This window comes from Crocodylus siamensis, chromosome 2 (assembly GCF_052110815.1).
Source record: "Crocodylus siamensis isolate JL-2025a chromosome 2, ASM5211081v1, whole genome shotgun sequence".
Classification (NCBI taxonomy): domain Eukaryota; kingdom Metazoa; phylum Chordata; order Crocodylia; family Crocodylidae; genus Crocodylus; species Crocodylus siamensis.
This window is the reverse complement of record NC_143396.1, coordinates 219,085,623-219,099,693: the sequence shown is the minus strand read 5'-3', so window position 1 is coordinate 219,099,693 and position 14,071 is coordinate 219,085,623. Positions and strand designations below refer to the sequence as shown.

The 14,071-nt window shown below is 41.6% G+C and overlaps 1 protein-coding gene across 19 annotated transcripts in view; it reads left to right on the top strand.

Moving 5' to 3' along the window:
- PHF21A (PHD finger protein 21A) overlaps window positions 1-14,071 on the top strand; it is a 240,794-nt gene that overhangs the window by 209,894 nt on the left and 16,829 nt on the right. For 14 of the 19 annotated variants that reach the window (XM_090033022.1, XM_090033024.1, XM_090033023.1 and 11 more), the window contains 4 exons: window positions 880-931; window positions 1,695-1,774; window positions 2,348-2,408; window positions 5,208-5,371. In XM_090033022.1, coding sequence (XP_089889148.1) covers window positions 880-931; window positions 1,695-1,774; window positions 2,348-2,408; window positions 5,208-5,371 — 357 coding nt within the window. Of the gene's footprint in view, window positions 1-879; window positions 932-1,694; window positions 1,775-2,347; window positions 2,409-5,123; window positions 5,147-5,207; window positions 5,372-14,071 lie in introns of all 19 variants that reach the window. The other 5 variants (XM_090033037.1, XM_090033031.1, XM_090033036.1 and 2 more) reach the window with 1 other exon arrangement.

Below are 14,071 nucleotides of genomic sequence, written 5' to 3'. Positions count from 1 at the left end.
AGCTCCCTGGTGTTGTCTGACTGCTATTGCTAGCAGGATGGTCGAAAGTTCTGTTGTTTGTGCCAAAGAATGCTAGGGCCAAAAAACAGTTCTTAAACTATGGTCTTCAGGCTCTCAGTGGTTTCCAGAGCCCCTCCTGATGTTTAACAATGTGCAATATTTTGGGAGCCAAACAATAGGGAATTGTGGTGCTATATAACCACTCTAAAACTTCTAGCTGGCAGTTGAATTATGCTGGTATTTACTGCAGGACAATCATCTAGTTAATTCAGAGCTGAATGGAGAGTAGAGAGACCTCTATTCCATTACCATCTCTGCCAATTACTAGTATGACCTTGGGCAAATCACATCTTCACATCTCTGTGTCTTAGTCTAGCATTTTTTAAGCCATGGGTTGTGACCCAAAAGTGGGTTGCAAGAATATATGAAGGGGTCATGAACAAATTTAAAAAATGGATCAGCAAACTTTAAAAATTAATTCTCCTTTAAAGGATAAAAATGTGGGAAACAGTGGCTTTTTGCCTTGCAGGCTGGCAGAGTTCCAGCCTGTAAGGGGCTGCTTGGGGCCTTCTGTGCCCTACACCCACCCCCTGCCCCACACAAGGAGTGAGTGAGGGACACTGGGTTGAGACTGGCCATCTATGTTTACAAATGGATCCCAGTACAAAAAAGATTGAAAACCACTGCCTTAGCCCCCCCATTTATACAACTGGGTTAATGTTTCTTCTTTGAGATCTACAGACTAAAGATGCTGCATAAAGACTAAAGCATTACAGTATTTTCAGTATTTGGTTGGTTACCAACTGACTTTGGCAGTTGGAAGCAGCTCCTGTTAATGATTATAACTGAAGTTAATGTATTTTTTTCTCTCTGGCACAGAAACTTGCCTTCATGGTGTCTCTAGGGCTGGTTACACATGACCATCTGGAAGGTAAGAGAAGTAATCGAAAGTTGGTTCTTGAGCTGTCATATGAATCATAGAATCATAGAAAAGTAGGGCTGGAAGAGACCTCTAGAGGTTATCTAGGAAGTTCCCAAATAGGTCATTGGGCCTTTACCCTTCTCAGGATTTCTCATTTGTTTAATACAGGGGCAGGCAATTATTTTGGGTGGAGGGCCGCTTACTGAGTTTTGGCAACCTAATGAGGGCCGCATGATAGGCAGTCAGGGGCAGGTAAATATTTTCTAAATTTTATAGAGGCCTTGCGGGCCAGAAAGAATGGCCTAGTGGCCCCCGGGCTGTATTTGGCCCACCCCGGTTTAATAGGACTATAGTTTGCAAACACATTACAATCAGTCTGATAATTTAACCTTCTTAGTTTTACATTTCAATGAAATACTGACTAAAGCTTCAAGGACTTGCACATTTCTACCCTGTATTTGCCTTTCAAAATCAGCAAAGTTGCCTCACGTGCATAATGGATGCAGGCTCCCTAGTATACTGAATACCTCAGATTGGAGATGTTGTCACTTGGAAGGGATGGAGCCACTTCAGAAAATAGTTTAGCATGATATTTATGTTTCCTGCTGTTTTCAAGCCCAAGAGTGTAACACTGATGCCCATCTTCAGCATTGTGTGTTTTCCATGGAAAGTCTGATAGTCAGATATCTATCATTTGCAGACTGTCTGATGTAGGCTTTGTAATGCTAGCTGAATCCAGTGTTTCTAACCTGGGCCTTTTGTGTTTCACAAGAAATCCAAAGTAAGAGACAAGAGAGAAAAAGAAGAACAACTGCAAATCCAGTATACAGCGGAGCCGTTTTTGAGCCTGAGGTATCAGTCTAAAGTTGGCACTTTGATTCTGTACTTGTGTGTACTGATGCTGCTTTACTACCTGCTAAGCTATCTGACACCAAGCTAGACAGATAGGCCATCATTATAATTCAAGAGGCCAGTGTGGTAATGTGACCCTCATGGTTTTAAATAGTAAATGCAGAGTTATTTCCTCAGGGGTGTAGGTGGTAGCCATGTTGGTCTAAGGACATAGGTAAACAAGGTTCTTTGGGTGAATCTGATATCTTTTATTAGACCAACTAAATAGTTGGAGAACAATTTTTAATTAAGAGTTATTTCCTCTTAATATTTAACTTTTGTTTCCCCTCCCATTCTTTGGAGTTGCTGCAAACCTGTCATTAAATGGCAGAGTCTTCATCATACTATGAGTTTGGCCTATAGCAATCCAGAAATCAGAAGCAATACGGAAGTCCAGCCAAAGCTGTTTCCTAAGAACAGCAGAGGCACCAAGCCCAGTTTGTACTGTAGCACTCTGCTTGAGGTATTGCAAAACTGTTTTTTGTCAAAAAAAAAAAAAAGAGCTCACTAAAATTTATCTTCTGTCACCTAAAGCGCAAGAAGAGTGCAGTCACATATCTGAACAGCACAATGCATCCTGGGACACGTAAAAGAGGTAGGTTATTCTCAGACATGCCTCCTTTCTATATGCTTATCATCATGCTTTCCTCTGTCTCCTATCATCAGTCCCTTTGATGATGGAACAGAAGTGAAACAATGAAGGATTTTCAGATACTGAGCTTTACATTTGCCCTGTAAATTCCCATAGTAGAAAGGGACAAACATTTTGGGGATTAATGCAGTTTTTGGGGGCAGCTAAATGATGCATTTCAATCTCACTCTCTTTAAATAAGACAATGTACAGAACAAAGTATAAGGTGCAATGTCTGAACACCATTTAATGGAGTAGAGCTGTAGCTATGGTGTTCTTTCAGTGTCTAATTTGCATTGATACTGTCAGGAAAAAAAGGACATTCTGGGATAAGTATCTGTAACTAATCATGAAGGGAATTTGAGAGTGGAAAGAGCCCCATAGTGTGCTGCTAATGAAATGAATGGATCTTCCAAACATTTTCCCTTCCCAGAGGAAGGTTTCCTTGCTCAGGTTGAACATCCTTCAGAAACCCAAACAGTCCTTAATGCCACTTGTGCTACAAGGAGGAAGGGTCTTTCATATAGGTGCTTACTGTCATTGAGAGGGCGTCATTTACAAGACAGGAGTTCTCTTTCAGAACAGGTGACATTTTAAGATATGGACTCTCAGGTTAGCTTTTACCTCCAAGGAACACAGAGCATTCTGTTCTCTTGCCATGTGCAGTTCTGTATATCAAAAGGGAGCTCTGCCATATGTATGTGATAAGGACATCTTTTCCTGACTCCTTAATACCTCTTAATGGGTCCCCAAATCTCCTCTGATCCAGAGCTTTCTGTTCAAAAGCAAATAAGTGGACTGAAGCTATGGCCCTCCCAAGAGCACATCTTGCAAGCTGCTGTCTTGTTTGTAATTAAAATCAGGGATGTGTATAGTCCATGTGTGGTTTGATGAGCTTGAATATATGTACCTGTGCACGTGTGTGTTTGTGTAATGGACTAGATGGCTCAAGAAATTGGCAACGGGATATATAACCTTTCACCTCTAGGTCATTGGTTTAATCTGGCCAAGAATAAAAGTGATTGATTATATTTTTAACTCCTTGGTGGCTGATTCTAATCCAGGTCATGTGGGTAAGTGTGCACGTGATCATACTTTGTTTCAGTGTTAGTATTCTTGGCCAAAAGGTCAAATATTCAAATAACTCTTCCCTTCCTTGGAGTACCCTCTCCAGTTCATAGTTGAGGCATATAGGCAGGGCAGCATGGTGAACGTAGCATTTCTGCAGCCGTGCTACCTGTGAATGAAGGATATTGGTCTGCACAGCCACCCCCTTAATAATCCTAAATGAGTTTTTAAAAAGAGACAGTAACACAATTATTTGTAGCATCCTATTAGTGACCTGCAAATAAAGATATAGATTGTTTCCACTGACTTTTAATTACCATTGCATTTATGTTATTTGTGTTACTTTACTAGATAGATTGTAAATGCATTAGTTGGTTTGTATATAGATGTTTTTTCTTAGACTGTTTTTGCACACTGACCGCTGTCTTACTGTCTTTACCCTCACTCTCTGTGAGTGTGCACCTCTCATTAGCACCAGATTAGTAATGTTTTCAAATGGAACAGTTTTGTGGGGAGGGTGTCTCCAATTGTTCTGTTGTTTGGATTAGTATGCAGTCTGTTAGATGGATAGCTCTTGCAGCCATGTGCCCTTGAGATCTTTGGTTTAATTCGAGATGCTGCTGAGCATATCAAAAGTGGTAGCCGCAGACATTACTGTTACCACTCTCTTACCAAGGACATATTTTGATCTGGAACATAACCCAAACCTCAAGTGCATAGTTTTGCATGTAATAAATAGAAGCTAGCAATCAGTAAACTCTGGGTAACTGTTCTTAGATTTTTATTTCTTGAGTTATTTCTAAACCCTTAATGTACCCTGGGATTTGGAGAAGTTGAGGAGAGTGCTGGGCACATATAGGTGTGTGTAATCTTACCTTTTGTAGTTAACACTTCAATTGTATGAAGTCTGTATCAGAAGATTCTTCACTGACTGATGGTTCAAAAGAGTATATGATAGATGTCCAAGATTTGGTATTTGCCTAAGAGAAGCTAGGAAAGAATGTAAAAATTGGGGTTACAGTTCAGTAATACAGGTGAGCTTAGTTGGTTAGGTGCTTGAGATTTGAGCTAGACAGACAAGGACCTGTCCTTGAGATTAGTAATCATAGGCCTAGGTTTGAAATATATGCCCCTGGGAAAGGAGGACCTGGGGTATAGGAATGAGGACCTGGGGTATAGGAATGGAGGTATAAGAAAAAAACAAAACACTGACTTGGAAAGGTGAGTGCTGGCTTGTGACAGCAGGGACCTACCTTTGGGAGGTGTATGCTGGCATAAGATAGATAGGGAGGCATGGGACAAAGGTAGAAACATTGAAATCACCATAAACTCTATGCGGTGTTGCTGCCAATAGATCTAGCCTTATAAATGAACAGTCTAATTTTTAGGAATGAAAAGAGGCCCCGCACCATACTTCTGGGAGTCCTTCCTTGATCCTCTGCAGAGCCTGTTTTCACTCTCCTTTGATATGCATCTTTCAAATGTTCTTTTCTTGAAAATTCTGCCTGTAGATGTCTAAAAATAAATGTTTAAAACTTTGTTTCTCTCCTTTTACTTGTGGCTTTTATATTAACTTCCTCTCTGTGCTGCATCATTTCCTTTTCATGCTAGCCAATGAGGACCACTGGCCAAAGGTATGTAAGATCATTTTTCCCCTCTTTTTTTTGTTTTTTGTTCCCTGTTGTTAATGTGTAGGTCGTCCACCTAAATACAACACGGTGCTGGGGTTTGGGGCTCTAACCCCCACATCCCCCCTATCCAGTCATCCTGACTCCCCTGAAAATGAAAAGACAGAGACCACATTTACTTTCCCCGCAACTGTTCAGCCTGTGTCCCTGCCTAGCCCCAGCTCCACAGACGTAAGTAATTCTTGGGGAGGGGTTTGTTTTTGGAAAGACATGCAGAACCAGCCACAGTGGAAACTGGCACAGATTTTGTTTCTTTAGACTCACTCAAAATTTGTCATGGTTCGGTGCAGCAAAGCAGGCTGAAGCCCTTTAAACCCCTTCATTTTTACCTCATTGTGCCTGTGTTCTTGTACTGTAGATATTTTATAGCTTTCAGTCATTGATGGGAATATTGGAATGAACTGGTCATTGTAGAAGAACGTGTTTCCTTTGTGTAGAGTACCTAAGATCTTGTGTGACTGAATTAAATCTGTCATCCAGTAAGGAATTGGAAAGAGGAACATGCATCTTACTTACAAAGCTATAGTAGCAATAAATTGTTTCTTCACTATAAGAAGAGGAACTTCTTGGATCACCTACCGGGCACAGTGCTTGGAGCACTTGTCACAGGAAGTTCATGTGGTGTGACATTGAACATTACTTTGCCTCTGCACTCCCAGCTCACAAGACTTTCCCTGTGCAAATTTAGTTATCCTGGTACAATTTCTAAAGGAGCAGATGACAATGTATTATTAACTGAAACAAAGATTTTTTTTCCCTTCAGTGCAGAGCTTGTCTTAACTGACTTCCTAAGAAACATCCATCAAATTCTCTATTTTTCTTGTTCCTTGCAGACAAAAAATGGTGACAAAATGTTAAAGAAGGCAGGGTAGACTTAAAAGTCATACCAAAACCTGAAAAAGCTTATGATTGAAAAAAATAAGGCTGAGTTACTATCTAGACTATTGGCCTGTCCTTTGTTATCCCAATACCATAATTAAGACTCAGTAAACTACATTTTATTTCAAAATGGTGAATGCAAGAAAAGGATCTGTACATAAATCTGAGGATAAAGAAAATAGGGTGCTGTGACTATACTGGAAATAGAGAAAGTGAAAACACTGGTTACACAAGTATATTCAGGACTTCTCATCTGAAAATAATTCTTCAAAAATAATTCATTTTAGTGATGGTCAGATGGTCTCTGTTTACAGGTAGAAAATATACTTGTTTCTAATTGCCCATGCTGCAGACTGCCCCTATAAGTGTCAGGTTGAGCTTTTTCGTCTTCACACATTATCACCTGTAATAAAGGTTTGGCAGGCCAGATTGGAACTTCAGTATCACCTATGCAGCCCCATGGTCCTCTTTATGTTCCTACAAATGTGACTTCTTGCATCTGGTGACCTATTGTATTGATGACATGCTAGGTAGAATAGAATTTAGCTGCTTACCCTTGAACTATTGGCTTTAAAAGGCTAACAGGCATACACAATCAAAAACTAATCATTTCTGTCACTAAAGATGGCAAATATAGTTCTGATTAAGAGGGAAAACTGAGTAAGAAGGGCCATTTTTCATAGTCACTTTTCAGCGTGGAAGAGTATGTTTATCAGGAAAACTTTTCTGACAGCCAGATGAATGAGGCTGTGGAAACAGCCTCCCAAAGGAAAGCTGTAGCAGTCCCATCTCATGGGACTTTTAAAACTAAACTGTACAAATGACTAGAAAATATGCTGTGATGAACAATCTTGCATTGGCCCCAAGAGATAGAATGGCTGATCTGTCCCTAACTTCTGTGATTTTACTCTGTCTTGTCTATGGAGCAGAACAGATTCTCAGAACAGTTAGATAAGCTGTTACCCTGTGTATTGCAACACCCAGCAGAGTATTCCAGAATTTCAGCCTAGTCCAGAAAGTCTTTCTTGGGTGAATTTGCCTCCATGATTAAGCATACTTTACTATTTTAACAATAGTTTAAAAAATACAAATATTCCAAAAGAAATGTGAAAGATAACAACAACATAGATGGTCAAATGTCTTATATTCCTGTACAGATATATAAAACTTGTTACAATTATCTCTCAACTCCAGAATGCTATACTGTGTTGATACATAGCACAGTACATCCTCCAAAATGATACAGATCTCTATACCAAAATGTTAACAGACAGGTTATCTAGTTTGTGAATAGAAGGCTGCATTAAAACATTAATAGTAGTTCTATTTTGATTTTTAAAAAGGACTTCAGTCTAAATACATATTTTCCACCAATCTATCTGGCTTTGTAGATCAGATCATTCAAAAGCATCTGTCACCCTCATACCTATTTCCACTAAAATAGAAGCATTCTGGGTACGTATTTCCCTTAAAGTAAAAAAAAATTCTGGGAGCAGAAATCACAAAAAATGTGAGTCTTTTTAAAACAACTCAATTCATTTGTTTTAAAATTTGAACTTTCATATTTACGCTCCCCAAAGTAGTAGCAGCTATTACATGTCAGGTCTATTCTACTATCACTGTGTGATGTGCTGGGATCCTGGTTTTCTCTGATTTAAAAAATTCCCCAATTTTCAGTTTAAAAAAAAAAAAAAGTAACCCCAAATACACATTTTTCCATAATTTCATAGATTCATAGATGCTAGGCTTGGAAGGGACCTCAGCAGGTCATAGGGTCCAACCCCTGCCCTGGGCAGGAAAGAGTGCTGGGGTCAGATGACCCCAGCCAGATACCCCAGCCAGATCTAGCCTTCTCTTAAAGACCCCCAAGGTAGGGGAGAGCACCACCTCCCTTGGAAGCCCATTCCAAATTTTGGCCACCCTTACTGTGAAAAAGTTCTTCCTGATGTCCAGCAAGTCTCTGCTGCTCTCTGTCTGTGTGACCATTGTTCCTTGTTACCCCAAGAGGCACTCTGGTACAAAGATGCAAAGCTGTCAACAAGAAGTTTTGTGTTTTGTTTTGTTTTAAATCTTAAAATTTAGGGCATGTTATGGAAAGTCAGTAAAAATGGCTGAAAAACCCCAATTCATAGATTGTAAGGCCGGAAGGGACCTTGGAATGAGACACCACTAATATATAGATATATATGTGGGGATGTTTCATTTTAATAATGGAAAAATGTGGATTTGGGGTTACTTTTTTTAACTGAAAATTGGGGATTTTTTTAAATCGGAGAAAACTAGGATCCCTGGTGATCTGTTTCTTAGTAGCTTTATTTAGATAGAGGAGGAACCAGTGGTTTAATGTAAGCATAGGTCTGGAAATCTAATTTCTGTTTCTAGACATTCACAAAAGCAGCATGCAGTCGCATATCTTTGACTCACTTTCCTCATTTGTAAAATTAAGATAACAGTGGGCACATCTACACAAAACGTGACGTCACCATAGTGATGAGCAGCGGTGACGTAACTCGTCGCTATGGCAATATAGCATCAACGCCGCCGCTATTGTGCAGTAGCAACAAGCTTGTTGTTACTGCACAGTAGGGTCGAAAACAACCTGTGCGCTGCCAGGACTTTGCAATACTGGTGAGTAGCGCACAGACATTTAGTATTTCCTGAAGTACCAACTGTGCAGTCAGGGGCATGTGTAGACATGCCCAGTATTTCCTTTATTCACATGGGTACAGTGAAACTTTGTTAATATTTGTAAAACACTTTGATGCTTGGCTTGAAAGTGGCATATAAATTCAGATATTAATTATTTAAATACAGCAATATGAATGGTGCTATATATGAAGACAAAAAATTCTGTGGTACCCAGGAAAGATGCTAGCTTATAAAGGTTTTTTTCTATTATAGAGAGCATGGGAAACATTGCTTATTGTTTTCCCCTTCTTTTTTTCTGCAGTGGCTTAAAATTTGCTTTCACCAAATTTAAATGTTTTGAGTTAAAACTCTCCATGTTACAAATCTGCCTTAAACAGAATTTTTTTGGCAAGTTTCACTTAAACCAACTTAGCTGATTCTCAGAATAGGTTATAAAAATACGGAAAAATATGTTGTTTTTCCCATTTAAGAAAATGTTTTAAAACTATTGTGTTGGTACCTCTGGATTGGAACCTCTGCACTTTGGAGCAAGGACTTGAAATTTCGGTAGGGAATGGTCTTTGTATCAAGAATGTTTCTTTTGCCAGTCCATGAAGACAAGACTCACATTTGGCTAAGCTACATTAAAAAAAAAGTCAAAGGTTTAGCTGAGATTATTGGCCCATGGGGCTAACATAATTAAGGCACATCGGTTTTGCAGTCAGTGGGTGTGTCTACACATGCATTTGATCCAGAATCAGCTGTCTGGACAGCTGGACAGCCATCTACACATGCAGGGAACCAGGATCAGATTTGCTGCTAATAACAGCAAACTGCTTCCACTTCCTGGGGCTCTGAAATGGGCTCCTGCCACTACCAGGCTGGGCCATTACACGACTGCCTGCTGCCCAGCTGGGGACAATGTCCCCCTCCTCTGACAGCAGGTAGTTTCTGGCCCTGGCTCTCTAATCAGGGGCAGGGGACTTGGAAAGAGCTGCAGGGGAGGGACAGGTCCTAGCCCACTGCCTTGCTCCACCAGTGGGGCAGCTATCAGGTAGCTTGCTGCTAGTTGCCCCACCAGCATATTGGGGCAGGGGGCTGGGACCTACCCCACCCCTGCAGCTGTTTCCAAGCCCCGTACCTCAGTCTCCCAATCGGGGCACAGGTCTGCAACCTACCCCTGATCAGGACAGTCCCAAGCACCTACTCTGCAATTGTGGGGCCCAGGCTGGGGAGCTTGTGACCCACTCAGCTCCATGAGTGCAGAGCTGGGTGGGGAACAGGCTAGGGAGCCTCTTCCCCTCCCAGCTCTGTGCTCACAGAGCTGGGTGGAGAACAAACAGGCTCCCCAGCCCAAGCCAGCAGGGAGCTTCCAGTGCCAGCTCCGCAGTCATGGGGCTGGTGCTGGGAGACCCTTATCTCCCAGCGCCAGCTCTGTGCTGGTGGGGCCAGCGCTGGGAGATCCTCATCTCCCAGCCAGAGCTCCATGGTTGTCAGCAGAAGTGGGGCCACTGTTGTGAGATCCTTATCTCCCAGCCTGAGCTCTGCTGTCGCAGAGCCAGCACTGGGAGATTCTTATCTCCCAGCCCAAGCTCCATGGTCACAGGGCTCAGGGTGGAAGATAAGGGCTTCCCAGCCCCGTTCCCCAAATGCAGTTGTGAGGCAGAAGCTGGGAGATAAGGATCTCTCAGGCCCCGCTTCCTGATCGCTATCTCATAATGAGTTGCTTGGAGCTCCCTTCTGCCAGGGCTGGGGGGCATAGTCTTGGCCCAGGCTCCAGTAGCAGAGCCTGGCCTGGCAATGCACAGTTCCCAGGGACAGGGAGCAATCTCCCGCCCACTGGTGGCCGGCTGACTGGGAGCAGGTTTGATCTTGGTCGGGCATCTATACAAGTGCTACTGCGCCATTACAAATTGCGAGAAAATTTGCTACTTGCATTCGCAGGTAGCAAATCTACTTGCAATTAGTGAGGTTTACTATGCAGTAAGCATGTGCACATGCTTACTACTCAGTAAACTACGCTAATTCACAGTAAAACATCTCGTGTAGATGCGCCAGGTAGCATACAAGGGAGTACTGTAGCAAGTACCACATCCAGCTGCCTTTGACTCCCCATCCTATATGGCCATTTACAACTGAGTTGCTTGAGAACACAAATTTAGAATAGAGCTTAAACTAATGGCTGTGAAGCTAGTACTCGACGGTATAAGCCTTTGAAAAAATTCAGTTTATACATGCTCACTAGAGTCTGGCAGCTAAATTGTCCTGTGATTTCAGCTGCACTGAACATGCTGCAATTCCACATAGCTCCTTCATTTTGACTAGACTTTGTGCGTACCATTACTATTGAGTATGCTCCCCCTGGAGTTGAGTACAACCTTCCATGCAATTATTCTTCCTGGCTGCCAGAAGTGGCTGTAACTCTCAAACTGAGAGCACTGTTACTTTTTTTTCTTGGGCTCTCCCATGAATCAGATGATGGAAGAGGAAAGCTGCAGTCTGGGAGGAAAGGGACAGAAATGGGGTAAGAGAAAAGGGTAAGAGTATGAGGTAGATATGCGTTAGGAGTGGAAACTGGGAAGATAGAGTTATAGGAACAAACAGTGGGGAACCAAAAATGAGGAGACAGGAATAGGAATAAGAGATTAGAATGAAGGACAAGAACTTTGGAAGAAGAAAGAACTGGGGAGGGGGAGGAGAACAAGATCAAGAAAAGAGAGAAAGAGTTTGAGTGGCAGCTAGACAGTAAAAGTATAGGTAGAGGAGTAGAGCAGGAAGAGAGAAAGGTAGAATGGGACAGGGAGACAGAGGTGATGCGTAAGTGTTGACAGTTGGGGGGCATACCTCTGTGCTGCCCTTGCTGCTGCTGGGTGCTGGCTTTGACTGAGATGCAGCCTCATGCCCCACAGTGTAGAAATCATATTGCCTTCATCACCCCTGCTACTGCGGGGTCCTGGCTCCAGCTAGGCTGCAGCTCTGTGCCCCACTGTCAGTGCAGGAATCTGGGAATGGGCACATGCCCTCTGTGTGTTTCCCTCCCCCACACCTCTGGTGTGTTACCAATGCAGAGAGAGGAGGGCTGGCATAGGGCAAAAGAACCTGCAGCCACTTCACAACACTCCTTACTAAAGAACCTGAAAATTAAGCCTTTTATTCTCAAATTCAGGTGTTATTTTGTATAGCGGATAGGTACATAGAGGCAGGTTTATTTAGAAGATAACAACCTTCTGTTGCTACCAGTAGCTTTTTTAGCTGCAGTACTTGAGGTCTGTGTTGTGGATCTAAAGATCCCACCCCTTATGGTGACTCACATGGACAGTCCATTTGTTTCCATGCCATATTTTTTTCTATTTTTAAGTTCTTGCGTCCAATAAATAAAAATAGTATTAAAACAATCCTTCTGGTTACAAAGTCAACTGCTAAAAATTAGGAATGCTAGAATTGCGATTGCATTTGTTTGTACAACTGAAATTCAGCTGCATTTTGTTTATTATAATAATCGTTAATTGCACAATTGCATACTACTCTTCCTGAAACATATATGTACATGCTATTGTTTTGTTAAGTTCTATTATGTTAGTACACGAAGTACTTCAAGACTACCCATACCAAAGCTGTACTTGTTACAGGAACAGAGTAAGTTGGGCAAAAAGTGACTTTAAGTCACCTTTCATGTTTTCTCCATTCAAGGGCTGGCAGCAAGCCATCTCAGCTCCAAGCTGCTAGATGTGCAAGGGAGTCAGTTGGGCCTTTGGATGATCAGAGTGTAAAAAGAGTGCTAAAGGATGACAGGGCCATTGCTGAGAACATAAATGTATTCTTTGTATCTGTCATAACTGTGGATCCTTACCAGATCCACTCCTCTCTAGAAACAAGTCTGTGGAGCTGACCCACATTGAGGTTTCAATAGATGGGGCTATGGAGGAAAGTGAGACACTAAACAGTTACAAGTCACCAGGACCTGATGGCCTTCATCCTAGGGACTTGAAGGAGCATGAACTGGAAATTTGCTGAACTCCTAACTGTAGTATGTGACTTTTCACTCAAAACAACCTCTGTACCAGAAGACTGGAGGGTTGCCAATGAGACTCCAATATTTAAAAGGGCTCTAGTAGGGACCCAGGGAACTACAGGCTGGTGTGTCTAACTTCTGTTCCTGGAAAACTGGTAGAAACAATAATTAAAAAAAAGAATTATTCAGCACATATGAATGAATATGACTTGCTGGGAAGAATCAGCATGGTTTTGTCAAAGGGAAATCGGGCTTCGCCAACCTATTAAAGTTCTTTGAGGGTGTCAGGAAACAGAGGGATCAGGGGGATCCAGCTGACATGGTATATCTGGACTTGCAAAAAGATCCTCCATCAAAGATTCTTAATGAAGTTAGGTAGTTATGGAATTATAGGGAAGGTCCACTTGTGGATTAGAAATTGGCTTAAGAGTAGAAAACAAAGAATTAATACAAGTGGTCAGTTTTCAGGATGGAAAGATGTAAAGTGGGGTCCTCCAAAAATCTATACCAGGACCAATGCTGTTTAATATATGAATGAGCTGGAAAAGGGGGTGAGTGGTGAAGTGGCCAGGTTTGCAGATGATATAAATTTATTTGAAGTAATAAAGACCAAGGCAGACTGCGAGGAACGACAGAAGGAACTGTGGCATTATTGAGCAAATGGGCAACTAAATGGCAGATGAAAGTCAGTGTAAATAAATTTAAAGGGATGTACATGGACAAAAATAAATCAAACTATATCTACACTCTGATGGGGGGGGGGGATCTACATTAGCTGTTACCCTACAGGAAAGAGATCTGGGAGTCATTGTGGACAGTTCACTAAAAACATAGTCTTAGTGGTCAGCAGCTTTCAAGAAGGTAAACAAAATATTAGGAATTATTAAGAAAGGAATTGTAATAAAACAGAAAATACATTTTGCTCCTTTATAATCCATGGTGTGTCCATACCTTGAATACTATGCCCAGTTTTGATCCTCAGAGAAGGTACAGAGAAGAGCAGCAAGGATGATTAGTGGCATGGAGGGGCTTCCATAGGAGAAGAGAGTAAAGAGGCTAGGCCTATTCAGTTTAGAAAAGAGATTCTTGAGAGGGGACATGTTAAGGGGTTATAAAATACTAAATTGTGAAGAGAAAGTAAATAGGGATTTATTGTTTACTGTCTCTCATAATAAAAGAACTAGGGGTCACAAAATGAAACTAGTAGGTAGTAAGTTTAAAATGAGCAAAAGGAAGTTCTTTTTCACATAGCATGTAATTAAAATATGGCACTCATTGCCACAAGATGTTGTGGAAGCAATGGTTTAACCAGATTCAGAAAGGGATCGGACAGATTCTTGGAAGAGCGATGC